At 40.4% G+C, this 25,713-nt stretch overlaps 1 protein-coding gene across 1 annotated transcript; it reads left to right on the forward strand.

The window, feature by feature from the left end:
• Positions 1-1,739: 1,739 nt before the first annotated feature.
• MED17 (mediator complex subunit 17) lies at positions 1,740-25,001 on the forward strand. Its single transcript, XM_072795018.1, has 12 exons — positions 1,740-2,171; positions 4,465-4,631; positions 6,497-6,716; positions 10,430-10,566; positions 10,655-10,739; positions 11,102-11,254; positions 12,373-12,503; positions 13,166-13,350; positions 16,531-16,668; positions 21,265-21,382; positions 23,045-23,204; positions 24,444-25,001. Exons 1-12 carry the CDS (start codon positions 1,922-1,924, stop codon positions 24,653-24,655), a joined length of 1,956 nt encoding a protein of 651 aa, XP_072651119.1. The 5' UTR covers positions 1,740-1,921; the 3' UTR covers positions 24,656-25,001.
• The last annotated feature ends 712 nt before the right edge of the window (positions 25,002-25,713 follow it).

Below are 25,713 nucleotides of genomic sequence, written 5' to 3' on the forward strand. Positions count from 1 at the left end.
TGTTGATGCTATATGTATTTACAGTCCTATGTTAATGCCATATTCACTTTAAAATTAGAAATGTGATAGGGCTCCTGGCTGGTTTGGTTGGTAGAGCATGTAACTCTTGATCTTGGAGTTGTAAGTTTGAGCCCCATGTTGGGTGTACAGATTACTTGAAAAAATAAAATCTTAAAAAAATATAACAAGTATGCCTAATAACATCAACTATTGGAGGTTCTAGCCAGGAAAAGGAAGCAAGAAAGAATTATAACTGAAAAGGAAGAAAAACACAATTTTTTGGCAGAAAACATGACTGATTCTTTGAAAACCCGAGAGAAATTATAGTGAAATTACTAGACTGAATTTAAGAAGATTCCAAAATCTAAATCAATGTATAATAATGAGTTGCATTTCTTCATACCAGTAAGAAATTGTTAAAAATGTAAATCTTAAAAAAATATCAATTACAATGTTATCAAAAGTACATAGCAGGGACGCATAACTGCGTAAGTAGCTCAGTGGTTGAGCATCTGCCTTTGGCTCAGGGCGTGATCCTAGAGTCGCAGGATGGAGTCCCACATCAGATCAGGATCGGTGCATGGAGCCTGCTTCTCCCTCTGCCTGTGTCTCTGCCTCTGTGTGTGTGTGTGTGTGTGTGTGTGTGTGTGTGTGTGTGTGTGTGTCTTTCATGAATAAACAAAAATTAAAAAAAAAAAAAGTACATAGCAATATTTTCATTTAACAAAGATTATAGGGGCAGCCCCGGTGGCTCAGCGCTTTAGCGCCACCTTCAGCCCAGGGCATGATCCTGGAGACCCAGGCTGGAGTCCTATGTCGGGCTCCCTGCATGGAGCCTGCTTCTCCCTCTGCCTGTGTCTCTGCCTCTCTCTCTGTGTGTCTCTCACGAATAAATAAATAAAATCTTTATTTAAAATCTTTTTAAAAAAAAAAGATAAAAAGTCACTATTTTTGCCAGATTTCCCTGGTGCTTATCAATCAGCTTGATATTAACTATGAGTGAAACGTAAAGGCAGTCAACAGGACCCTTTCAGAATGTAGGAGCCAGCATCTATTTGATGCTCACAGAGCTATGGAGGCTGTTAAGTCAGCGTCCCAGCCTGAAGGTGAAACTTTTTGTTTCTATCTCTCATCAATGATAAATTCTATACGTAAGTCCTTAAATTAGAGTTTTGTAATATAAAATAACGTATCCTCCTCTGTGAAATTAAGACCAATAACATCCTTTCAGGGACTCAGACTGAAACTATTTCCCTGCTTCTTAATCTTTTAAAGTATGACCTATTCTCCGTTACTCAGGCATGAAATACAAACTAAGCCCATATTACCCGCCAGTGTCTATTATGCTTGCCGGAGATCGTCGCTGTCCAGGAGTTCACCACTAGCGGGAACTCCTAATAAACCAGCCATGCACTACAATTTTAAGTAGTGATAAGCACGATTTACTGCTTTCCTCAAATTACGTCCTTATTTTACAACTCTTCAGGCATGTTTCTTTAGGTGTAGATCCTCAGATCTCAGCATCCCCAGAGGGATTCATCCGCTGCCTTTTCTCTACTTGCTTTGGCCTTCCCGGCTTTCCACCCCGCAGCCCTGCGAGCACACTTGACAGAGAGACGGACAGTACGGACCGGCCAATCCACGCCCGGAGCGTGGGTCCCGGAGGCGTTCCTCCCGCCCCCCGCCGCAGGCCACGCCCCCCGCGGGCCGGGAAGTCTTTTCCGCAGCTGCGCGGGGAGAGCCGGAAACGCTCCTCCGGAAGCCGGGAGCGCCGGCCCTGCGGGGCGGGGAGCTCCGGGGCCTTCCGGGAACGTCGCGAGGAACCTCGGCTTTGTCTCCCGCCCCACCGCGGCGCGGGGATTCCGGGGTCCGCGGAGGCGCCTCTGCTCCGCGCCTCGGGCTTCGGGCCGCCGCCGCCAGCATGTCTGGAGTCCGCGCCGTGCGCATCAGCATCGAGTCGGCCTGCGAGAAGCAGGTCCAGGAGGTGGGCCTGGATGGCACCGAGACGTACCTGCAGCCGCTGTCCATGTCGCAGAACCTGGCGCGCCTGGCGCAGCGGATCGACTTCAGCCAGGGCTCGGGCTCCGAGGAGGAGGAGGCGGCGGGCGCCGACGGCGACGCGCAGGACTGGGCGGCCGGCGGCTCCAGCGCGGACCAGGACGACGAGGAAGGTGAGGCCCGAGCGTGCGGCCGCTGCGGTCGGCGGCGGGTCCGGGCGCCCGCCCGGGAGGTGCGGGACGTGAGCGAATTCTGGAAACACCCGTGCTGGGGTGTTTGTACGGGGGCTTTGTACGGCTGGACAGTTAGGGCGCTGCCCGCCCCTTAATTCTCCTGCACGGCTTCTGGAGCTGAGGCATTAGAGACACTGCCACTGATGGGGCGTCCGGGGCTGTAACGGGGCACACTCGGTTAAGAGCCCTGCGGTTCCTGGCGCTGCCCTGCCGCTTAGTGTCGAGTTGCTTTGCTTCCTTCTGCAATTGGAGGGTGCTAACAACACCCACTGAGGAGAGAGAGCTCGGTATTGAGTGGAATACGAGGCAAGGGCTAACAGGTAGGCGGGGTCGAGCCGGTAGGTCGAGATTAACGACGTCTGAGGGGCACCTGGGTGGTTCGTGTTGAGCGTCTGCCTTCGGCTCAGGGCGTGACCCTGGGGTCCTGGGATCGAGCCCCGCATCGGGCTCCTCGCCCGGAACCTGCTTCTCCCTCTGCCTGTGTCTCTGCCCCCTCTCTGTGTCTCTCATGAATAAATAAACTAAAAAAAAATTTTTTAAAGGACAACTGAACATTTTGGAAGGATTTTAAGTAGACAGATGATTGTTAAAAAGATTACTGGATTCCACGTAGCAAATGGGTTACAGGGAAAACACAACAGAAGGGAGGTTGGTTAGCAGAGAATAGTAGAAAAAGTATGAGTGGGGTTTGGATTCTCGTTATGGTCAGGGATTAAAAAATACAATTCTGTGTTTGGGTATGTGCAACAGACCGCCTGTAAGTAGGAATTTAAAGATGGCATTTCGAGCCACTGGTGTTAGGACAGCTGGGGGTCCATTTGGAAGTAAAAAGTAAATACTGTCCCATACTTCACACTCGGATTACCTCCACAAGGATTGAAACACAAATGAAGAAAATAAAAGAAAAATTGGAAGCAAGTTATAGAACTTTGGGAGCAGAAAAGACCTTAAGCAAGATAGGGAGCACAGAAATTATAAAGCCAAAGAGAGATTAATGAGTGACATAACTTTTTAAAGTAATAATGGAAAAAGGTGCCACAAAGTAAGAAAATAAATGAGAGACTGGAAAGTTTTTGTAGCATATAGGGCGCACAATGGTTGCTATCTCTGACATTCCCTGCAAACTGGGGGGAAAAAGGACAACTCACTGAAAAATAGCCCAAAGGTATAAACAGCTCACAGAAAAAGACTTCAGATCTTACTAGTAGGGAGAGGCAAATTAAAACATCATTAAAACACTATTCTCGTGCATGACATTAGCAGCAACTTAAAAGACCTAGTATCCAGTGTTGGGAATGTGAATTGGAAAAACCTTTTGGAAGATGGCTTAGCAGTTCACGATGTGTCAAAACTGTTAAATGTGCATCTCCTTTGACCCACTAAATCACAGCTAGGAATTTAACCTACAGAAAAAGTTGTACACGTACACAGATGTGTGTTTAGTTGTTTACCGCTACTGGCAGTGAAACCAGCATACGTATCCATTACATAGGAATGGTTAAACTTACTGTACATCCATGCTCCAGAATACCAAACAGTGTTGAAAGAATGAAATAGAGCTATATGTGCTGGTGTGGAAGTATCTCTAGGACATAATAATTGGAGAAAAACACAAGTAATAGAAAATGGAAGTAAATATATGTAAGTGCATTGAAAAACATTTGGACATTTATGCCTCAGCTGTTAATATTGATTACCTCTGAGGAGGGGAGAGAATTAGGGGTGGGGAATAAGGGAAAACTTTTACTTTTTTACTCTCTCCCTTTGAACTCTCTGTAGTGAGCATGTATTGGTGAAATTTAACAAAATGATATAAAAGGTTGGAAGCGATGTTAACATTGTTTAATATGTGAATACTGCCACTTATAGGTCATTTTTACTTTTGTACTGTAATGTATTTTGAAAGTTCTCTCCAATTATTCAAGTTTTAAAAGCTGGAAGAAAAAGGTTATTTCAAAGGGTTGCATAAATCTTAAAAAATACTGAAATACCTCCCTATAATGTTGGAATGGAATGTTAGATTTAACCGTGTTTGTTTTGCCGTTATAGGAGTGCTAACTTAAATATTAAGGGAGATTCAAGAAAAGGTGGACGGAATGGGATAAAACAGGAAACTATTTGAAATAAAGTCATTGTTTCTTCTTTTAGTACTTAACATCATCTAAATGAGATTTCTGTCTTCTAGTCAGTGTAACTCATACCTGTGAATTTCTTTTTTTCTTTCTCTTTTTAGGATTGGTGAAATTTCAACCTTCCCTTTGGCCTTGGGACTCAGTGAGGAACAATTTGAGAAGTGCCCTGACAGAGATGTGTGTTCTCTACGATGTCCTCAGTATTGTGAGGGATAAAAAATTTATGACTCTTGATCCTGTCTCTCAGGATGCACTTCCTCCAAAACAGGTATGTGTGGGCTTCAGTTGAATAATGGTACCATTTTATGAAGTCCCAGGACCACCTCTCAGGATGTGTGCCTATTGTCTCCTTTTCCTTTCATGCAAAATTAAGTCCAGATGAAGATCTAAAAGACAAAACCGGTTTAAAACAGCATCTCTTTTATCATTTTATTAATGGCCTTGTGACCCTTGGAAGAGTTAAGTTTCATTAATAATGTAATAAAGTTTTCTAGATTTTTTAAAGAGATTTATTTATTTGAGAGAGAGAGAGAGAGAGCAGGAGCATTGGGAGGAGCAGAGGGGGAGGGACAAGCAGACTCTGCTGAGTGCAGAGCCTGACATGGGGCCTCGATCTCATGACCCTGAGATCACAACCTGAGCAGAAACTAAGAGCCAGCTGCCCAAGCGACTGAGCCCCAAGGCACCCCTAAAGTTTCCCAGAGCGTAACAGATTTTTACGGCCTGGATCACTGGTCTGTAGCGCATTACACAAAAACGTGATGGTAAAATGGCTTTGGAGGCAGACCGACCTGGGTTCAAATCCTGCCTCTGCCCTCACTAGCCCTGGGTCCTTCAACAAGTGATTTTCTCAGAGCCTCGGTTTTCCCCTTCAACCTCTTTTTAGGGCCTGGTTAGAAAAGCTAGGCCAAATTATGGAAGCTACTGAAAGGTAGGTAAAATTGTTGAAGTTTGATGAAGACCATGTTCAGTTTTTGAATATTAGAAGACAAAAGGGAAAATGGATGAATTGGTGAATGAAGAGCCTGAAACTAGGGAGGCCACTTAGGCCACATCAGCACTTAAGCCTGATGCTTAAAACAAGCATCAGGTCAGTGACCAGGTTAGTGGCAAGGAGAGGAAGTAATGGTTGTTTTTACCCATTTGTAAGTGAAGTGAATTGAATATAATGACTCGTGGTAATAGTTTCAGAATCTAGAAATGTTATGCTGAAAGACTTCCTAGAGACCAGTCTGGTTCCTTTGTTTTACAGAGAGAAAGCTGAGGCCAAGAGAGATGTGTGATGTGTTCAGATGCAGTAAAGCCAGTGGTTAAAGAGCTAAGATGAGAACTCTAACACCTTATTCCTAGCTCACAGCCTTTATTACCTTCCTGTGCTCTTCCCGCATGGGAGTCTTCAGGAGACTAATATGGTCAGAAGATTACTGTGACATTTTATGAAACTTGGTGATTTTGACTCACGCAGTCAGAAGACTTTGTTTTATTAAACTTGGCTTCTTGGAAGTGTATCTGGTTACCACAGTACAGATTCGTGGTGATTACGGATATTTATGTATGTATATATAACATATATAGTATGATTTTTCATTAGTTTTTGAAAAATCAGCCTTTGGTGAAGTGCATCAGTTTTAATGCTGTGTGGCTTTAGTCTTTATTCCAAAGGCACATTAGTAGCTTGTCACAATAGAAAATAATTTTACAACTCTACTCATTGGGGTCACTTATTTATTCCAGAAATCAAGTATTATGTGCCAGGCATTGTTCTAGGGTCTGTAGACATAGTAGGTTTTACCATCATGTGGATGACATTCTAGCAGGGATTACAGACTTCCATGAGAAGTCTGAGTGCCACAAAAGGGTATACACGTGGATGGGGGTGGGCATTCGCACAACTTGACAGGAGAATCCCATCTAAGCTGGGCAGAGTTGGTATAAGTTCTGATCTGTAGTCCAGTGTGGTGTTTGTGGTTTGGCATAAGTTTGAGTGGACCAGAGAAATAGGTTAAGGTTGTTATTTTTCAAAAAACAATGTAATCTGCTTTTCTTTAATTTCTGAATTTTCTCTTCAGTAGGTATCTTAAGAGAATGTTGAAATCACTTAAAATTACAGAACTACACGCTTGTTTTTGACAGAATCCTCAGACACTGCAGTTGATTTCTAAAAAGAAGTCACTCGCTGGAGCAGCGCAGATCCTGCTAAAAGGGGCAGAAAGACTGACCAAATCAGTTACTGAAAACCAAGAAAATAAGCTGCAAAGAGACTTCAACTCTGAGCTTTTGCGATTACGGCAACATTGGAAACTCAGAAAAGTGGGGGATAAAATTCTTGGAGATCTGAGCTACAGAAGTGCAGGTATAGATCACTGTTAAAAAACTATGCTTTAAAACTATAGTTTGTCAAAACTATAGGATTGATCGAAATGTTATATGTTCTGTAGTATGTTGCTTCTTAGTTATACATTACATTTTGAAGTTTTAATTTCTGTGCACAAAACTTGATAAGCTAAAATTACTTTTATCATAGCCTTATATAAATATATTTACATAATTGTATCTAAACTATTTATATAGGTGCCTTTAGGTATAATTAGCAGAATGTTTATTTTTATACGGATTTTTTTTCCCCAAATTTTTATTTAGATTCTAGTTAGTTAACATACAGTGCAATATTGGTCTCAGGAGTAGAATTCAGTGATTCATCACTTACATACAACACCTAGCACTCATCACAACAAATGCCCTCTTTAATCCCCATCACCATCTAGGCCATCCCCCACCCGCTTCCCTCATCAGTCCATCAATCCTCCATGCAGAATCTGTTATGGTTTGTTTCTCTTTGTTTCCATCGTCCTGTATATTCATCTGTTTTGTTTCTTAAATCCTCATATGAGTGAAATTCTATGGTATTTGTCTTTCTCTGACCAGCTTATTTTGCTTAACATAATGCACTCTAGTTCCACAAGTGGTTGCAAATGGCAAGATTGCATTCTTTTTGATGGCTGAATAATATTCTGTTCATACACACGCACGGATGCACGCTTGCACCATATCTTCTCTATCCATTAGTTGGTAGACATTTGGGCTCTCTTCGTAGTTTGGCTATTCTTGATAATGCTGCTATAAACATCATGGTGCATGTACCTTTTCAAATCTGTATTTTTGTACCCTTTGGGTAAATACCTAGCAGTGCAATTGCTAGATTATAGGGTAGCTCTATTTTTAACTTTTTGAGGAACCTCCATATTGTTTTCCAGAGTGGCTGTACCAGTTTTCATTCCCACCAATACTGCAAGAGGGTTCTTTTCTCCACATCTTTGCTAACATCTGTTGTTCCCTTTGTTGTTAATTTTAGCCATCCTGAGAGGTGTGAGGTGGTATCTCATCATGGTTTTGATTTGCATTTCTGTGATGATAAGTGATGGTGAACATTTTTTCCTGTCACTTTGCCATATGGATGTCTTCTTTGGAAAAATGCCTATTCATGTCTTTTGCCCATTTCTTAATGGGATTATTTATTTTTTGTGTGTTGAGTTTGATAAGTTCTTTATAAATTTTGGAAACTAACCGTTTATCAGATATGTCATTTGCAAGTATCTTCTCATATTACATGGGTTGCCTTCTAGTTTTTTTTATTGTTTCCTTCATGGTCCAGGAGTTTTTTATCTTGATGAAGTTCCAATAGTTCATTTTTGCTTTTGTTGAAGAGCAGTAATGGGGAGAGTGGACATCCCTGTCTTGTTCCTGATGGTAGTGGAAAATCTCTGAGTTTTCCCCATTGCAGGTGATAGTAGTTGTGGGTCTTTTGTATATGGCTTTTATGACACTGAGGTATGTTCCATCTGTTTCTGAGGGTTTTTATCAAGAATGAATGCCTCATTTTGTCAAATGCTTTTTCTGCATTTTTTTTTAAAGATTTTATTTATTCATGAAAGACAGAGAGAGAGGCAGAGACACAGGCAGAGAGAGAAGCAGTCTCCATGCAGGGACCCCGACGTGGGACTCGATCCCAGGACTCCAAGATCATGCCCTGGGCTGAAGGCAGATGCTTAACCGCTGAGCCACCCAGGTGTCCCTTTTTCTGCATTTTTTAAGAGGATCATATGTTTCTTACCTTTTTTCTAATGTGGTGTATCATTTCAATTGATTTGCAAATATTGAACCACCCCTGCAGCCCAGAATAAATCCCACTTGATCATGGTGAATAATGATACATTTAGCAGAAGGTTTAAAGAATGAGTATATAGATTTACACACCCAGAACCATACTTGACATTTAGTCTCAATCGGGCTTATCTGTAACCCTTAAAAACTAAGCATAAAAGGAAAAAAAGAAACGTTTTTATTCTCCCTTATTCTTTTTTCTCCCTTAAGTCATCTAAGCTGTTTTCACATCCTAGGTAAAGAGAGAAGGCCGTGAAAACACTGCCGCCTTTTTTTTTTTTCCCATTCAACCAAGGCTGCAGGAATGGATTGTGTTGGCATATGCCAAAATTTGATGATCTTGAATTCGCATCTTTTTGTATAAATTCTATGTTGATCTGTAATAGGTTTCTGGAGATTATCATAGTAGTATCTTGTAAACTGCTAAGGTATATTCAGGAGGAGCTACATAGTAAAAGTTTACAAGTTTCACAGCTCAGTAGAGTAAAAGTTTTGAATGTCAAAGGATGAGGCAAGGAGTCCTGGCTGTGATCATTGTGATAACAGTAGTAGAGTGATACTTTAAAAGGACTCATTTGCCAAAGTAAGCCATCATTGTCCCACAGTTAATAGCAGGCAGGTTTAAATCAATACTGAAGCCCCTGTCTCCGCATTGATGTGAATTGAGGAATTCTGAACTTTGAAGGTAATATCCCACTACAAAGATGAATTCAGATGGCAAAGGCTTTTTTCTTTTCTTTTTTTAACATTTAATGGGTGGTCTGTAGAAGTAGTTCTTTCTGGCTCTGGACATTTTAAGTTCTTTTCAACAAATAGTTATATGCAGGTACTTTACCCACTTTCTCTTTATGGGACTATTACTTATGATTATAAAAGGACTTGATTACATTCTGTTTTTTGTTTGTTTGTTTGTTTGTTTTTTTAAGATTATATTGGGCAGCCCCGGTGGCGCAGCAGTTTGGCACCGCCTGCGGCCCGGGGTGTGATCCTGGAGATCCAGGATCGAGTCCCGCGTCAGGTTCCCTGCATGGAGCCTGCTTCTCCCTCTGCCTGTGTCTCTTCCTTCCTCTCTCTCTCTCTCTCTCTCTCTCTGTGTGTCTCAATAAATAAATATTTTAAAAATTAAAAAAAAATAAAGATTGTATTTATTCATGAGAGACGCACAGAGAGAGGCAGAGACACAGGCAGAGAGAGAAGCAGGCTCCCCAAAGGGAGCCCAATGGGGGACTTGACCCCAGGACCCTGAGATCATGCCCTGGGCTGAAGGCAGGCACTCAACCGCTGAGCCACCTAGGCGTCCCTACATTCTGTTTTAATTGCAAGATCTTGAACGTCTTCCTATGTTACAAAACAGCAGGTACATATAACCACCTGCTCTTCACATCATTCAGCAGCCCAGAATAACTTACTCAGGCTTCTGAACTACACAGAAAAGTATCACATAACAATCTAGGAACTAGTTGAAAAAAAGGCGATATTTTGTTCTTCTGGCTGGATTCAGAACACTTAATTTGCAACCTTATTACAGAGGCTTAGCTCCAGAAGTGTTTAATCGCTAAGGCATAAATCTGAGGAAGTACTTTCTAGAAGTACATCCATTTTATCAGTTTTATCAGCCAAATCCCATTAGAATAAAACAGTTTGATGGCCCATGAAGTTCATAGTATGATACCATTAAACCAAGAAGTCTTTCTTTCTTTTTTTTTTTTTTTTGAGGTTAACAAAACTTTATTTCCGCCTCCTTTCTTCCCTTTGCTTACTCCCCCCACCCCTTTCCCCCAAAACACATTTTTGGTGGGGTTTAATTTATGATTCAGTGATACAATATTCAGTGAAATATTATTATACACTTAATGTATGTTAAAATAATGTGTTGACTGGTTCCTGTGTTTAATACCCGATTAGGATCTCTCTTTCCCCATCATGGTACATTTGAAGTAATAAAGAATACAGATATTGATCTGGATAAGAAGATACCTGAAGATTACTGTCCCCTTGATGTTCAAATTCCTAGTGATTTAGAAGGGTCTGCCTATATCAAGGTATTTGTCAAGTATTTAAAATACTTAATTTCTTATTAGCCCAGAAGCTAATTTGCTAACACTTTTTCATGTTTTTATTGTCTCATAGGTTTCAATACAAAAACAGGCTCCGGACATAGGTGATCTGGGCACAGTCAACCTCTTCAAACGACCTTTTCCCAAATCCAAACCAGGTGGTGTGGTTATGCTCTATCCTATAGCTTCTGGTTCTGTCTGAGTTTACACTCCCAAGTAAAACTGATAATAAATGTAGAGAGGAAAATAGGTACTTTGGAGTAAGAACATTTGGAAATTTATTATTTATAATCTGTTAACATTAATGGACACCCGTGCAGTTTTTTTTTTTTTTAAGATTGAACATCTTCACCAATTTCCTCTGTGTAAAAAAAAGGAAAATTTTTGTATTTTAGAAAGGATATGCTCTAATGTAGTATTTTCTGAACTTTTCATTATACGAATTCAGATTGCGATTTAAGCCAATTCTTGCATAATATATTTAGACAATTGATACATCCAAATATTCCCTTTCTTTCAGGTTCCCCACATTGGCAGACAAAATTAGAAGCAGCACAAAATGTTCTCTTGTGTAAAGAAATTTTTGCCCAGCTCTCCCGAGAAGCTGTTCAAATTAAGTCACAGATCCCTCACATTGTGGTGAAAAACCAGATTATCTCTCAACCCTTCCCAAGTAAGAGCAACCAGCCCTTTTGGGTTTATAAGTAGGACTTTGTGGTTTGGGGAACAGAAAAGGGGGTAACTATGTATTTGGCTGTGTAGGGGGAACAGTAAGAGCAAAGAGGTGGCATTCTATCCACAATGGCAGCTCATAAAGCATGCAGAACAAACCACATTGCTAATTCTATTCTGTGTCCTAAATAGTGTGACTCTTGGATTTTGAATAGTATATATTAAACATTTGTACTAGCAGTGCTCTTATTCAGCAACAATAGTTTCAGGTGTCTATGCTAACAACGTTTGTAGAAGATTTTCATGGATCCTGTCTTACTGTCTAAATGAGATGTCAGTCAGACAGTGATTATTCAGTACCCATAAAATTCCTAACTTTGGAGGCATTGGGATTTTAATTATATTACTCGAGCAGTAGTTAGGGGCAACCCCAGTGGCTCAGCGATTTAGTGCCGCCTTCAGCCCAGGGTGTGATTCTGGAGACCCGGGATCGAGTCCCACGTTGGGCTCCCTGCATGGAGCCCACTTCTCCCTCTGCCTGTCTCTCTCTCTCTCTCTCTCTCCCCCTGTCTCATGAATAAATAAATCTAAAAAAAAAAAACAGCAGTAGTTAGCTGTGCATTTGTTTTTTATATAAGTTCTGAGACGTATCTTCTTGGGTCTTGTCAAAGGAATGGGTTTTTAGAAGTGAAAAATTGCATCCTGGTTTTCATGGCAGCAAGGAAGAGTATCTGTCTTCTGAACGTCAGTAAGACCAGATACCAACTCTGTGTTTGTTTTTCTCAAAAACAGTGTTGGGTTTTGTTTTGTTTTTTGTTTTGTTTTGTTTTTTTAATTTCAAGGCAAGAAGAAACTAAATATACAGCTTCTGTTCACCTGTCTTTCACTACAGCTGAAGGTGAACAGCCACATTGTAGGTCAATAGAATTTGAAGTGTTAAAATACATAGTAGTTTACTCACAAATAGTCATTTTGGCCTGGAAATGTTAATCATGAAGCCTGATCTTCAGGTTTAGAATAGGTCTTTTGAGAATGGACTGTGATTATACTTTATGAAGACAATTGTGTTTTTCCATGTCTTAGGTTATCTGCATCTGTTTTATTCCTTTTTATAAATAGGCTTACAGTTACTGATTTCTTTGTGCCATTCCTCAAATGATAAGAAATCCCAAAAATCTGCTACTGAGAAGCAAAGTCCAGAGGACCATCTTTATGTCTTAGAGCATAATTTGCATCTACTAATTAGAGAGGTAAAGACAGAAATGTTTCTTTTTGCATTGTGGTAAGGCTATTTGGTGCAGTGAATATGCACAGTTCCTTTCTGCGAAGTCCTCATTAGTCTCATGGTAATGACATTCACTGTCTGTGATGTGAGAGATCCTTGCTCAATGCTGGAGGAATACACGGATAATCAGATTTATCAGTCTCTGTCCCCAAGCGTAGCTTGTAGTGGTAGAAATATACCACAGGTTCTATATAGGCATGTAAAAAAAGCATGCAGGGTGCAGAGGGAAGAGTGATTCTGATAGTGTGATGGGGAAGATGTCTTGCCAGAGCCTGTGAATAGGATAGTTGTGTTATTTCAGGATGCATTCTACTTACAGGTTATCTAGTTCTGTGTTTCCAGAGAGCTGGTTCACAGTTTAGGCTAATTTCAAAAGAATCCCATGAGAAACTTAATAGAAGTGTGTATTCCAGCCTCCCCTGCCTTTAATATATAAGTATTAGTTGTTTTAAAAAAATGTTTTTAAAATTTGTAACTTTATGGTGACTGATATTAGCTAGACTTGTTACGAATCATTTTACAATAAATACTAACATCAAATCATGTTATGTGCCTTAAAGTAATATAAATTATATGTCAATTATACTTCAATTAAAAATTAATAAAAAATGGCTATTCTTGTTACAGTTTCATAAACAGACCTTGAGTTCCATCATGATGCCCCATCCAGCAAGCGCACCTTTTGGTCACAAGAGAATGAGACTTTCAGGTCCTCAAGCTTTTGATAAAAATGAAATTAATTCACTACAATCCAGTGAAGGGCTTCTGGAAAAAATAATTAAACAAGCAAAGCATATTTTCCTGAGGAGCAGGTAAGGATGAACAAAGTCACTGTTTTTCTTTGAAACTACAGTCCTTTTCCTTTATTGTTAAAATCATACATGCTCTTTTTGGCACACAGTAACTTTTTTCTGGGAGAAGGAGGGTGGCTGCAAGGTGAGAGTTTGTAGCTGGGGATGGTCTGTCAGGTTTGGGGAAGAGGCCCATGTGACCTTTCCAGATGGTTTTTAATGCTGGCTACAGTTCTGTTGTGTTTTTCTTGTTTTGTTTTGTTTTGTTTTAAGATTTTATTTATTCATGAGAGACACAGAGGCAGAGACATAGGCAGAGGGAGAAGCAGGCTCCATGCAGAGAGCCCGATGTGGGACTTGATCCCGGGACTCCAGGATCACACCCTGAACTGAAGGCAGAAACTCAACCGCTGAGCCACCCAGGCATCCCCTGGCTACAGTTTTGAAAGACACCTGACTAGGAATATGCCCTAGAACTGCTCACCTTTGTCAGTGACCCATCCACCAGATACTTGTTCCTGAACTGATTTTAATCTTCTTTTGCAGTTTCCCAATTTTTGGCTGCCCCACATTTCAGGACTCTGGAAGGCACTTTCCTGTGTGTTGACTTATCTAGCTCTTGTTCTCTGGCAGAGATGGTGGTAGCCCATTTTCAATGATGAGAGGTTGAAGTCTACAGACATGTGTAGCTTGCTCAAACAGGCTAACGAGTAGCAAAATCAGGATCTGTGCCCAGGTCTGTGTAGCTCTGAAGCTCATCTCACTTCTGTACACATTTACAAAAGAACTGTGCATGATTGGACCTCAGTGTATCTTTTTCAAAAGCTAGAAGTGCTCTTGATTTTATTTTTGGTCCTTGGTGAAGAGGGCTGTTGGTAACTTCATTCAGAATTGTGCTTTGCTAGAACAACAGACTTTCACGTATGGGCTCACTCTCCTATCGGTGATAGTTTTTTGGGCTCACTCTCCTATCGGTGATAGTTTTGTTTTGTTTTTGTTTTTTTTTTGATTTTTAGTTTTTCCCTGCTAATACAAGTCATGATTTTAATAGCACATTAGTTTATAGTCTTCAAGTGAAAACTTAAATCTGAAGCTTTTAGTAAAATGAATTAGGAAGGCATGTTAGAGAAGACAGCATGGTGCCTTTGGGGTAAAGAATGTGTCTAAGCCAGGGCTTAGTCACTTGCTAACTAACTTCGTTTTCATGTCTGTGGCCCTCCACCTTTTTCTCTTTCAATTAAGAATACAGGAGGCTGGTCTTAGGATCAAGTTAAATAAAGTATGCAGAAGTTCCTTATAAACAATAAAATAGGGCAGGCCTGGGTGGCTCAGCGGTTTAGTGCCTTCAGCCCAGGTGTGATTCTGGAGACCCAGGATCAAGTCCCACGTCGAGCTCCCTTATGGAACCTGCTTCTCCCTCGCCTGTGTCTTCTGCCTCTCTCTCTCTCTTTCTGTATCTCATGAATAAATAAATAAAATCTTTTAAAAAAAATAAACAATAAACAATAAAATATGATAGGTTACTGTTGTTACTTTCATTTGTGCATTTTAATTATAACCAAAAGGGGCATGAAAGTAGCTGTTTTTAGAACCATTACACATTTCAGAGTTACAGTTACAGTCTTGGAAGCAGACCTTTTAAAATGTTCCCATTTCACCCCATTATAAAGATAATGTTCCAGTGTATCAGCTTCATTCGTATAAATACCATGCACAATAAGACCTACTATTAACATGCTTCTGTGTTTTGATATATATGCGTCAGAGTGTGTATCTTTAAAAAAAAAAATATGCAATCATAAAATTTTATAGCCTGCTATCACTTAATCTTGTAAATCTTTTTCATCTTTTGTTAAATGTTTTTCAGAGATACTTTACTAGCTATGTAATAACCCATTATGTGAATATTCTCTGATTTCTTTACCAATTCTTAATTGCCAGATACTTTATATTTCCAGTTCGTTGAAACATAATACTAAGATGAGCAGTCTCCTATACATATCTATGTGCTGTAGGGATATTTTTTTTTCTAGATTTTTTTTTTTTCATGCATCATGCTCCTGCAGGAGCCTGATGTAAGACTCGATCCCAGGACCCCAGGATCATGACCTGAGGCAAAGGCAGACGCTCAACCACTGAGCCACCCAGGCATCCCCACTGTAGGGATTTTTGAAACACTCAAGGAAACAAATCACAGAAAAGGAAGAGAAAGTTAAGGGATCGAAAGAAACCAGTATTAGAGCAGAAGCATAAAAGAACATATCCCAAGCCCGTTTATGTAAGTGCCCCTTGTCCTCAGTGGCTGTTTGCATTTCTTCCTGCTTTTCCTTCTCTTTCCAGTCAAGTGCTAGAATCATGTAACTGGAAACCAAGAACCTCCATAGTTGGTTGACTTTCATGATTTGTGCTTTGGTGCTGGGCAGTGGCTGTTAATTAGTGTGGATAAGATAAGGAAAGAAGGATTACTGGCTCTAGGGTTACACTCCAAGGTTTTTGGCTGTGGAGTTAGACTGCCAGTTTTGTGCCCAGCTCCCAGCTGTATGACCTTAAGGAAATTACTAAGCATTGCTAGACTGAAAAATAGGGATGAAGGTGGTATGTACTCGACAGGGTCATTAATGAGATGAAAAGATAGGACTCATCAAAGCACTTATTCCAGTCTTTGGTGCATAAAAAGGACTGGAATCATAACCTGTCATGTGTACATAGCATATTTATCTTTCTTGGAGTACAAGGTTTTTGTTGTGCAGAAACTCTGGCTTCTCAGGAAAAGGGTTTGTCATTCTGCGACTCTAATGGGCCTCAGCTGTGAGCATGTCACATGTTACTAGGGACCAAGCACTGCCATCTGGGAGTGACTTGCATTCTTTTCAGAGCTGAGGTTTGTCCCCTAAGCGTGCCCTTCTGATAAGCTTTCCTGAAAGAAAACAAACTGGAGTTCATAGGAAGGTGAGCACATACTGTAGTGTGGCCCTGAGCATCCTCGTGGTGGGCGCCCCAAGGAGGCTTTCATCGCCTCTGACCTCCTCTGACTTTTCTTTTTTTTTTTTTTTTTTAAGGAAAAACTCTTTGCTTTTCAAATGTAGTACTTTTGAAAAGTAGTCCTCTCATTTTCACATAACTATAACACTGATAAGTGGTTTATAAACTATTTTATATGGTGACTTTTTAAAAATGTCAACCTCTCTTCTTTAAAAAAAGGACTGCTGCGACCATTGACAGCTTAGCAAGTCGCATTGAGGACCCTCAGATACAGGCACACTGGTCGAATATTAATGATGTTTATGAGTCTAGTGTGAAGGTTTTAATCACATCACAAGGTTATGAACAGATATGCAAGTAAGTATCAAAAATAAGTTATTTAAAATGTTTAGTTGCTTTTTATATGTTGATTGCTGAGTGATTTCATTGAGATTTTTGGATTTTATTTGCTATGGTGGCATAACATTTCGGTAAATTGTATTAACTGTAGAGTATAAGAATAAGAGATCAGAATGTCTAGAATAATCTCTGTTAGGTAAATGTCACTCGTTTGAGTTGTGGTAAAAAAAAAAAAAAAATTTTTTTTTACCTGGTCATTGAAGAGGAAGCTGCCACACCTCAGAGTGATCTGCTTTAGATGTTGCCTAGAGGCTGTGGTGGTGAGTCTGGGGTATTTGTGAAGTGAATAGGGCTGTTTAGATTACAGCCTATATTCCATATATTGGCCTAAAACAGCCTCAGTTTTGTAGATTTTTCATGGTGTGAGGCTATACCTATGTCTAACCTAGTTCATGATTATGCCCTTAAAATAGGATTGAGAGGGGGGTGAAATGACTTTTGACCCCACCATTCACAGAGAAGCATTCTGTTTGATTTACATTCACAAATCACAAGCTGATATACAGAGAACAAATTGTTGGTTGCCAGAGGTGGTGGAGGTGGGGTGAGGGTCAGAGACAGAATGGGTAAAGGTGTTCAAAAGGTACAAACTTCTAGTTATAACATTACAAGTTCTGGGATGCAGTGTACAACGCAGTGACTAGTTGAGAATACTATGTTGTATATTTGAAAGTACCAAAAGAGTAGGTCTTAGAAGTTCTTATCACAAGAAGAAAAGAAAAATGGGGAAGCGTGTGAGGTGATAGGGGTCAACTGAACATACTGTGATGGTCATTTCACAATATATATAATAAATTACAATATATATAAATCATTATGATACTCATGTACCTTAAGCTAATCAATGGTATATATCAGTTACATCTTAATAAAATGGGGGGCGGGGCATGGTAAACAAAGTTAGTAAAATTAGGAAGTAGCCATGAATGGCATTTTTTTGCCTCCATCTGAGCCTCTTGGAAATTTGACAATTGGCATGATACAGTTTTAGTGTCCTTCCCCAGGTCAGTCTGAGAGAACCACTAGCAAACATTTATCAAGGTCCATGAGTACCTGTTATTTTTCAAACTTCAGTGTTTATTTTAGGCAGACTGACTAGCTGCAGTGGTCTCTAGTGAGCAAAACACACCAGAAACAAAATCACTACCCTTAAGTGTAGGGGGGTATAATACCCTTAAATTGCTCCTTTTTTTTTTTTTTTTTTTTTTTTAAGATTTTATTTTTTTATTCATGAGAGACACAGAGAGAGGCAGAAACATAGGCAGAGGGAGAAGCAGGCTCCCTGCGGGGAGTCTGACGTGGGACTCGATCCTGGGACTCCAGGATCATGCCCTGGGCCAAAGGCAGACGCTCAACCACTGGGCCACTCAGGCATCCCAAATTATTCTAATATCAAGGCTTTAATTCACTATTTTTTAAAAATGAAAAATAGTCCATGAGCATGATTTAAAAGATGGGACATAGAAAAGAATACACAATGGAAATAAGTCTGGAAAAGATGGTGGGTAAAGGTGGATTATGGTTTTCTTCCCCTATACCTAAAGAAATAATTGGGGTGATTTGGGGCATGGTGGGAGAGTAGCTGTTGAGTAAAATAAAACAAGTTTGGCATGCATTTTAACCGTTACAGCTGGGTGATGGGGCCATTGGCTTTCATTATATTAACTTTCGTGTATACTACTGTTTATATAGAGTCCTATAGTACTATATACTTTGTGTTTTAAAATTTCCATAATAAAATGTTAAGAGAGTGAGCACAAAGGAGTGGAAAAGGAAAGAATCATCAATTTTGAGTTATTTACATTTAGGACTAAGACCAAACAAATGTGAGATTATGGCTATAGGACCCAGTGGTTCTAAACTTCTGTGAAGAAGAGTTAGTGATAATGTGGTCTTGACAGCATCAGGAGGGAAAGAAAATCCTAGAACACCCCTTTCTTCATCTTTTATACCTGAGGTCAACTTACTCTCCTTAAAGTTGAAAGTAATTCTCTTGGAACTTCTCAGGAGTAATCACATTTCTTTTTTTCTTTTTTTAATTTGAGAGAACATGAGCCATGGGGTGGGGGTGGGGCACAGAAGGGGCAGAGGAGAGGGAGAAGACTAACCCACTGAGTGAGGAGCCTGATGCAGGGCTCCGAGATCATGACCTGAGCCAAAGTCAGGCACTTAATGGACTTGAGCCACCCAGGCACCCCCAGAAGCAAGCACTTAAAATATTTTTCTATGCCTTCTTCCAGGAAAGTCTACATTTACAAGCATATATAACCTGCTTTTAAAACTACAATATTGTGTGCTTTAAAACATTGAGACATAACTTGATGGGATGAGCACTGGGTGTTATACTATGTGTTGGCAAATTGAATTTAAATTTAAAAGATGTAAAAAATAAAATTTTTTTAAAAATAAATAAAATAAAATATTGAGACATAATCCACATAACCAAAAATTCAATATTTTAAAGTATATAGTTGAGGGGTGCCTGGCTGATATAGTCAGTAGAGCATATGACTTTTTTTTTTTTTTTTTTTTTTTTTAAGATTTATTCATGAGAAACACAGAGAGAGAGAGAGAGAGAGGCAGAGACACAGGCAGAGGGAGAAGCAGGCTCCATGCAAGGAGCCCGATGTGGGACTCCATCCTCGGTCTCCAGGATCACACCCTGGGCTGCAGGCGGCGCTAAACCACTGCGCCACCAGGGATGCTGGAGCATATGACTCTTAATCTCTAAATCTCAGGGGCATGAATTCAAGCTCCATGTTAGGTGTGGAGCCTACTTAAAAAAAATAAAAAACATTTTACAGTTCAATGGTTTTGAGTATATTCCTTATGTTATATAACCGTCATCACTATCTAATTCCAGAACATTTCCATTGTCCCAAAAAAAAACCCTATACCTATCAACAGTCATTTCCAATTTGTGTGTGTGGGTGTTTTAGTAGTATTGGTGAATACTACTAAATACTCCTTATCACTATATCAGATTTACTTCATTCTTTAAGCTTTATTGTGTTTCATTATATGTACCATGAGGTTTTTTTTAATATTTTATTTATTTACTCATGAGACACACACAGGGAGAGAGAGAGAGCGCGCGAGAGAGAGCCAGAGACACAGGCAGAGGGAGAAGCAGGCTACCTGCGGGGAGCCTGACATGGGACTCGATCCCGGGTCTCCAGGATCATGCCCTGGGCCAAAGGCAGGCACTAAACCACTGAGCCACCCAGGGATCCCCGACCATGACTTCTAATCAGCCTTTTGCTTCTGAAAATTTTAGTTGGATGCCAGCACAACTTTTGCATGTTTAGATATATCTGTAGGGTGAAGTCCTACAAGTGTAATTGCTGGGTCAAAAGATAAGAACCTTTAAAATTTTTATTAATGTTACCAAATTGCTTTTCAGAGTGGCTGCCACAACTATGCTCCTACCAATAGTAATCAGAATTTTTTAAATTTGGTTAAGTTTATGAGTTTTGTCTTTTGAAGCTTCTGAATTCTGTGGTTTTCTTTGAAAGAAATGTGTAAACTTTTACTGTGTCAAAATTATAATTTTATAGGGATAATTGCCAAAATGTTTTATCCCTAAATGTTCACTGTAAAGTCTAAAAAACAGGTACTCTCAAATGTGGAAAGATAAGCATTGTTCATCTAGGTGGTTAGATTTGAGGAATTTCACATTTCTTGTACATGTCATATACTAATGCTAAAAATTTGTGATTGGTTTGGAAGAATGTCATTGTCATGTTATTTTATGGGTTTCTTTGTTTGATGTAAGCCAATTTAATGTAGTACTACCTCTTCTGACTTGTTTGCTGATTATTTCAAGAGAGGCCATAGACATAGAATTAACAAAAAGCTTTTCCCTTTAAGCTTTTCCCTTTTTTTTTCTTTTTTTCTTTTTTTCTTTTTTTTGCTTTTCCCTTTCTATATGAGAATTTGCTCCTTGGTTAATTCTCTAGCTGTTGTCCCCTAGTAACCTGAGAAGAAAGGATGCCATCTGGGTTACTAGGCAACATTACTTTTCACAAAAATGATCCCAAACTGGTAAAATAGATTTGGACTGGAAGAGATTAGAAATGCCTGACAGAGATGCTTTTCGATTTCCCCAGATGAGGTGACTTCTGAAACTGGGCAGTATTTTTTGTGGAGCCCCAGGAAACTGTGCCTATGGAGTTGTTATGAGAACATGTGGCTCCTACAGGGAATGAGGTTTCTAAGTCAGTGTGGGCCCCATATGTGCCCAGCATAGATCTCCTCTCACTGCAACAAAGGTGGAAGGACTGCCAGAGAAGAGGAGCAGTGGATGATGGTTGGCTGGCAGGCTGTGCTTCTTCTCCTGCATCTTTCTAAGCAGACCAGAGCTCAGTGGCCCAGGGGAGGCTGTGGGATTCTGAGGGGTACGTTGACCCTAAGAAGACTCCTTTCCCCCTTAGGTGTTTGCACAGGTTCTCAAAATTAGTATTTTCTGTGTCTTTGATGTTAAGGTTTAATGTTTGTGGCTCAGTATAAGGTAATTTTGAACATTTCTGATTTTTAGTATGTGTGTCTATAAAGGTCCATTCAGCTGCAGTTAAATGTCGGAATTGAGCAGATCCGAGTGGTACACAGAGATGGAAGAGTGATTGCATTGTCTCATCAGGAGCAGGAGCTCCAGGATTTCCTTCTGTCCCAGGTAAGAGTTATGGATGGCAAGTCCTAAGTCCCTGCTGTTCATCACCGTTTAAAGAACAGAGTTCAAGTATATTAAATTTATAAAAAGAAAGCCAGTTTTTTTCTGCCATTTATCTAATATCTACATGTTACAGCCTCTGGGTTAATTGAAAAATGTTGATAAACTATCCTAGATTTATTTCCAGTTAGTTTAAGATGAAGGACCAGCTCTGAGATTACAAACTTCCTCTCATGTTAGCCAAACTTTACAACCCCTTTGGGACCACATAAAAGTGAAGAAGTATTAACCCCAGAAAACCAGAGAAGTGGAGATCAGATACAAAAATATAATGACCATTCTCCATGATAAGTGGACTATTTTACTTAAGCCCTACGAAAGAGTTCTTCAGTGTTCAGGGGCAGCATGGAAGGTGCTGGGTTCTAGTCCCAGCTCCACCACAAATTTGCTTTGCGACAGTAGACAAACTTTTGGACCTTTCTTTCCTGATCTAAAAAATGAAGAAGAGTATTTTTCCTACATTCTTCATGGAGTTGTGATAATCTAATGAAAAACTGAGTTGTGGGAGAAAGGGGGTAAGTTCAGAAATGCTAATAATATACCTTTCACAACATACACCTTTATATTTCACATAAAATTAAAAAAAAAATACTGATGCCCTCCATCCTGAAAGCAGTAATCTTTTATACTGATTAGCTTCTTTGGCGTCACGTAAATAAAATGCATTTGTGAGGTTTGGCAGCTCTTGGTTGGTTACACCTAAAATGACTTTGGTCACCCTAAGCATGAAAATATATTGGAAATATATTGGAAGGGTAGAATCAATGGGAAGGCTCGCAAATGGGCAGGGATCAAAGGAAGCCTCCTGGTGAGAACCACAGCCAGGGCAACGCCACCATTGCCGTCCTGACCCTACTGCCTTCAGCACTGGTGGCGGACTGCACTCCACATTGCCCCAGTGTATCATTCAGGATTATAACAGGAGCTAGGGGGCACGCTCAGTCATTTCACTAAGGATTTACAAAAGTGTGGGTGTAGGTGAACACCAGGGAAAGCTTGGTAACCTAATGCTAGTCATAACCGGGTAACCAGGCCTGGGGGACTCAGTGGTCAGCAGTCCTAAGCCAAAGAGATAAGAGGAGGGCTTGTGGGTACCCTGAAGGAGAGTCATGTGGAACACACCACTTTGAGAAAACCACACCTTCTGTCACAGGATACAACCTCACAGGGGAGGGGCACCAGGGGAATAAATGCCTGACCTTACTCCTATTATCTGAACCCCACCCAAAGCCCACTAATGTAACTATATGGGTGATCCTCCCTGGGCAGAGAAGGGTGGCGAGTAGATTTGAAGGGGAAACTGCAAGATAATCACACCCTGCTACTTTTGATGCTGCTCCACATGCTGTGATCCAGGTAGGAGTCGCCAGTCAGCCAACTCTAGATCCTGTTCCTGCAGTCATGCTGCCGATGGGCCTGGAGAATGAGTATCAGGCTCTTCTAGCCTCCACAGTGGAAGGCGGGATCCTCCCCACAGTAGTCACGGAGGAAGATTCCTGTACCAGGCAGTGAGCACCCCAACAAGAGTTTCCAGTCCTGCCATCAAGTTGCTGCAAAGTCAGTCTCCATGGTAGTTGTGCGTAAAGTTTCCTTTTTCATTCACAGATGTCACAGCATCAGGTGCATGCAGTTCAGCAGCTCGCCAAGGTTATGGGCTGGCAGGTGCTCAGCTTCAGTAACCATGTGGGACTTGGGCCCATAGAGAGCATCGGCAATGCGTCTGCCATCACGGTGGCTTCCCCGAGTGGCGACTATGCTATTTCAGGTACCAGCTGCTGCTTTGAATGGGAGGACACCTTTGGGAGTCTGGCCTTAGTCTTCACCTGTACTAGTTAGACGTACTTCAGAGTAATTTCTCTCTGCAGCGAGTTCATATAGGAGTTTGAACATTTATTTGATCACGGTCCTTATTCAGAGCAACAGATAATTACTTCTCTTTCTAGTGATGATAAAAAATGTTTTGCTTGGTGACACATTCTCCCAAGAGCTCTGAAAACTGCCATCAGCATTGTTACTCCTGCAGTTCAAAATCTTTGATGGATAAATGCTTTGGGAAAAATGTACAGCTGCAAATAGGCAAGAGTCACATCTGATCCTAAAGATCCATCTGATGTAAAGGGATGGAATAGAGAGGAGAGGTGATTTTTAAGCACCCACAATGACTAGGGCACTTGAGTAAACAGACACATTATCTAGTAGAAAATTATGTGTGGAGTATTTGCAGGTTTAGTGTGGTCTTTTCTAATACCTGCTCTGTAAATACTTGAAAGAGTAATTTGAAAGTTTTCCCCACAGAATCACAGCTTGTGAATCTGCAGGCTTGATCATTGCTAGGTCCTTATCCATAAGAGTTTCAAAATACCCATTTCTTCTTTGCTGAGTAATGAAGCCTCGTTAAAACCTGAAGTTCTTTTTTTTATTATTTTTTAGATTTTATTTATTTATTTATTTATTTATTTATTTATTTATTTATTTATTCATTCATTCATGAGAGACACAGAAAGAGAGAGGCAGAGACACAGGCAGAGGGAGAAGTAGGCTCCCTATGGGGAGCCCAATGTGGAACTCAATCCCGGGTCTCCAGGATCACGCCCTGAGCTGGAGGTGGCACTAAACTGCTGAGCCACCTGGGCTGCCCAAAACCTGAGGTTCTTAATTCAGAATAATCTTGCCTTCATCTCTCCTAGTACTGATTCTGAATATTTGGGTTTCCTTATATATTGAGTGTGTATCAGATGTTTTAGAAAGAAATCAATTGGTTTTCTGAAAACACATAGGACATTTGACTTTCCTAAGCCAGAATTCATCTTGCTGTATTTTTATGGTACAAACAGTAATTCATGAATATTTATACCAACCTAGTCTATTATAAAAAGGCTTTTGGGGTTTTGGGGGGGGCTGGGTGACAAGCACTTTCAAATGAGATTTCAAGTTGGTAGAAAATTGTGGGATCTTTGTTTTCTAGTTTGGAAATTGACTGTATTATTTTTGTGTTGTTCCACAGTTCGTAACGGCCCTGAAAGTGGCAGCAAGATCATGGTTCAGTTTCCCCGTAACCAGTGTAAAGATCTTCCCAAAAGTGATGTTTTACAAGATAGCAAATGGAATCATCTTCGTGGACCATTCAAAGAAGTTCAGTGGAATAAAATGGAAGGTCGAAACTTTGTTTATAAAATGGAGCTGCTTATGTCTGCACTTAGCCCTTGCCTGCTATGATTTTTGTTTCCAGAACAGTTTCTAGATTATTTTTTTCCAGAGAATTTTCCAGAAATGGACATGCAAAGATGAACTTTAAGCACAAGGAGAAATTTTCCAAAGGAGTATTGTTTTAAAAAAAAATAATGAGCAAATGTTTACCTGGCATTTTGAAAGCTTTCACTTTATAAGTGACAAGTGCTTTGAAATGCAGAGGCTTATGTACAGATATATATGGTGTGGGAAGACACAAAGCAACTTTTTTATGCAATTAACTTGAAATGTTACTAATTTATGGGTTTGAATTCAACTTTTTAAATATTCCTTTGATGTTGACATCAAATAAAGCATATGGTTAAAAATTCCAGATACTCTCTGAACTCTTAGCAACCTAAATGAATGGTCTTTAATCAACTTGTCTCATTTCACTATTTGTTAAAAAGATTGCATAAGAATATTTAAGTACTCTTGTGACTCAGCATTCCTGCAGGCCTGCACTCACTGTAAGCAGCCAACCAGTTCCGCAAAAGGTAACAGACCACATGCCTGCAGGCGGGCCCATCCTCCCCTCTCTACCAGAGAGCCTGCACTGGTCTTAGCAAATCAGGTACCTCTTCCTCCAGTTGCTTAACGTGTGCTCTCAGCAGGTACTTGAGAGCTTCCTAGAAGGTGCCAGCAGAAGGTATAGAGGGCAAAACGAATCTTTAGGGTTCCCTTGGGTCCCTTTTCAGTGTATTCCCTCACTTGAATGATCTCCGCCCATGATGACTGGATGTGCTCACACTTTGCCCCACCTGCCCCTGCAATTCTTTGAGCCTCCAGCCAGGAACCCTGGATTCTTCTTCCAGTGAGAGTCTCGTCCTGTCTTACTTATTCCATTATCTTTCTTTTCTTTTATCTGTGTTTCTTCTCCAAGGGGAAACGGATTGGTGGATTGAGGATATTTTGCAAATAACATGTTTGAATTTCCTGGAAATAGTCCCCAGTCCTAAAGTGTGTCCGAGGAACTTCCCTTATAAAGGTCTTTTGGAACCACTGTAAATAATACATAAGTAGTGTTTTCCTTATGAGGAAGGCTT

The sequence above is a fragment of the Canis lupus genome, chromosome 23 (genome assembly GCF_048164855.1).
Source record: "Canis lupus baileyi chromosome 23, mCanLup2.hap1, whole genome shotgun sequence".
Lineage (NCBI taxonomy): Eukaryota > Metazoa > Chordata > Mammalia > Carnivora > Canidae > Canis > Canis lupus.

Excerpts from the sequence above, each read along its gene's own strand:
- MED17 (XM_072795018.1), top strand. The coding sequence starts at position 1,922 with ATGTCTGGAGTCCGCGCCGTGCGCATCAGCATCGAGTCGGCCTGCGAG. Across the intron at positions 2,172-4,464 it reads GGACCAGGACGACGAGGAAG|GATTGGTGAAATTTCAACCT; the intron begins GTGAGGCCCGAG and ends TTCTCTTTTTAG. Across the intron at positions 6,717-10,429 it reads TCTGAGCTACAGAAGTGCAG|GATCTCTCTTTCCCCATCAT; the intron begins GTATAGATCACT and ends ATACCCGATTAG.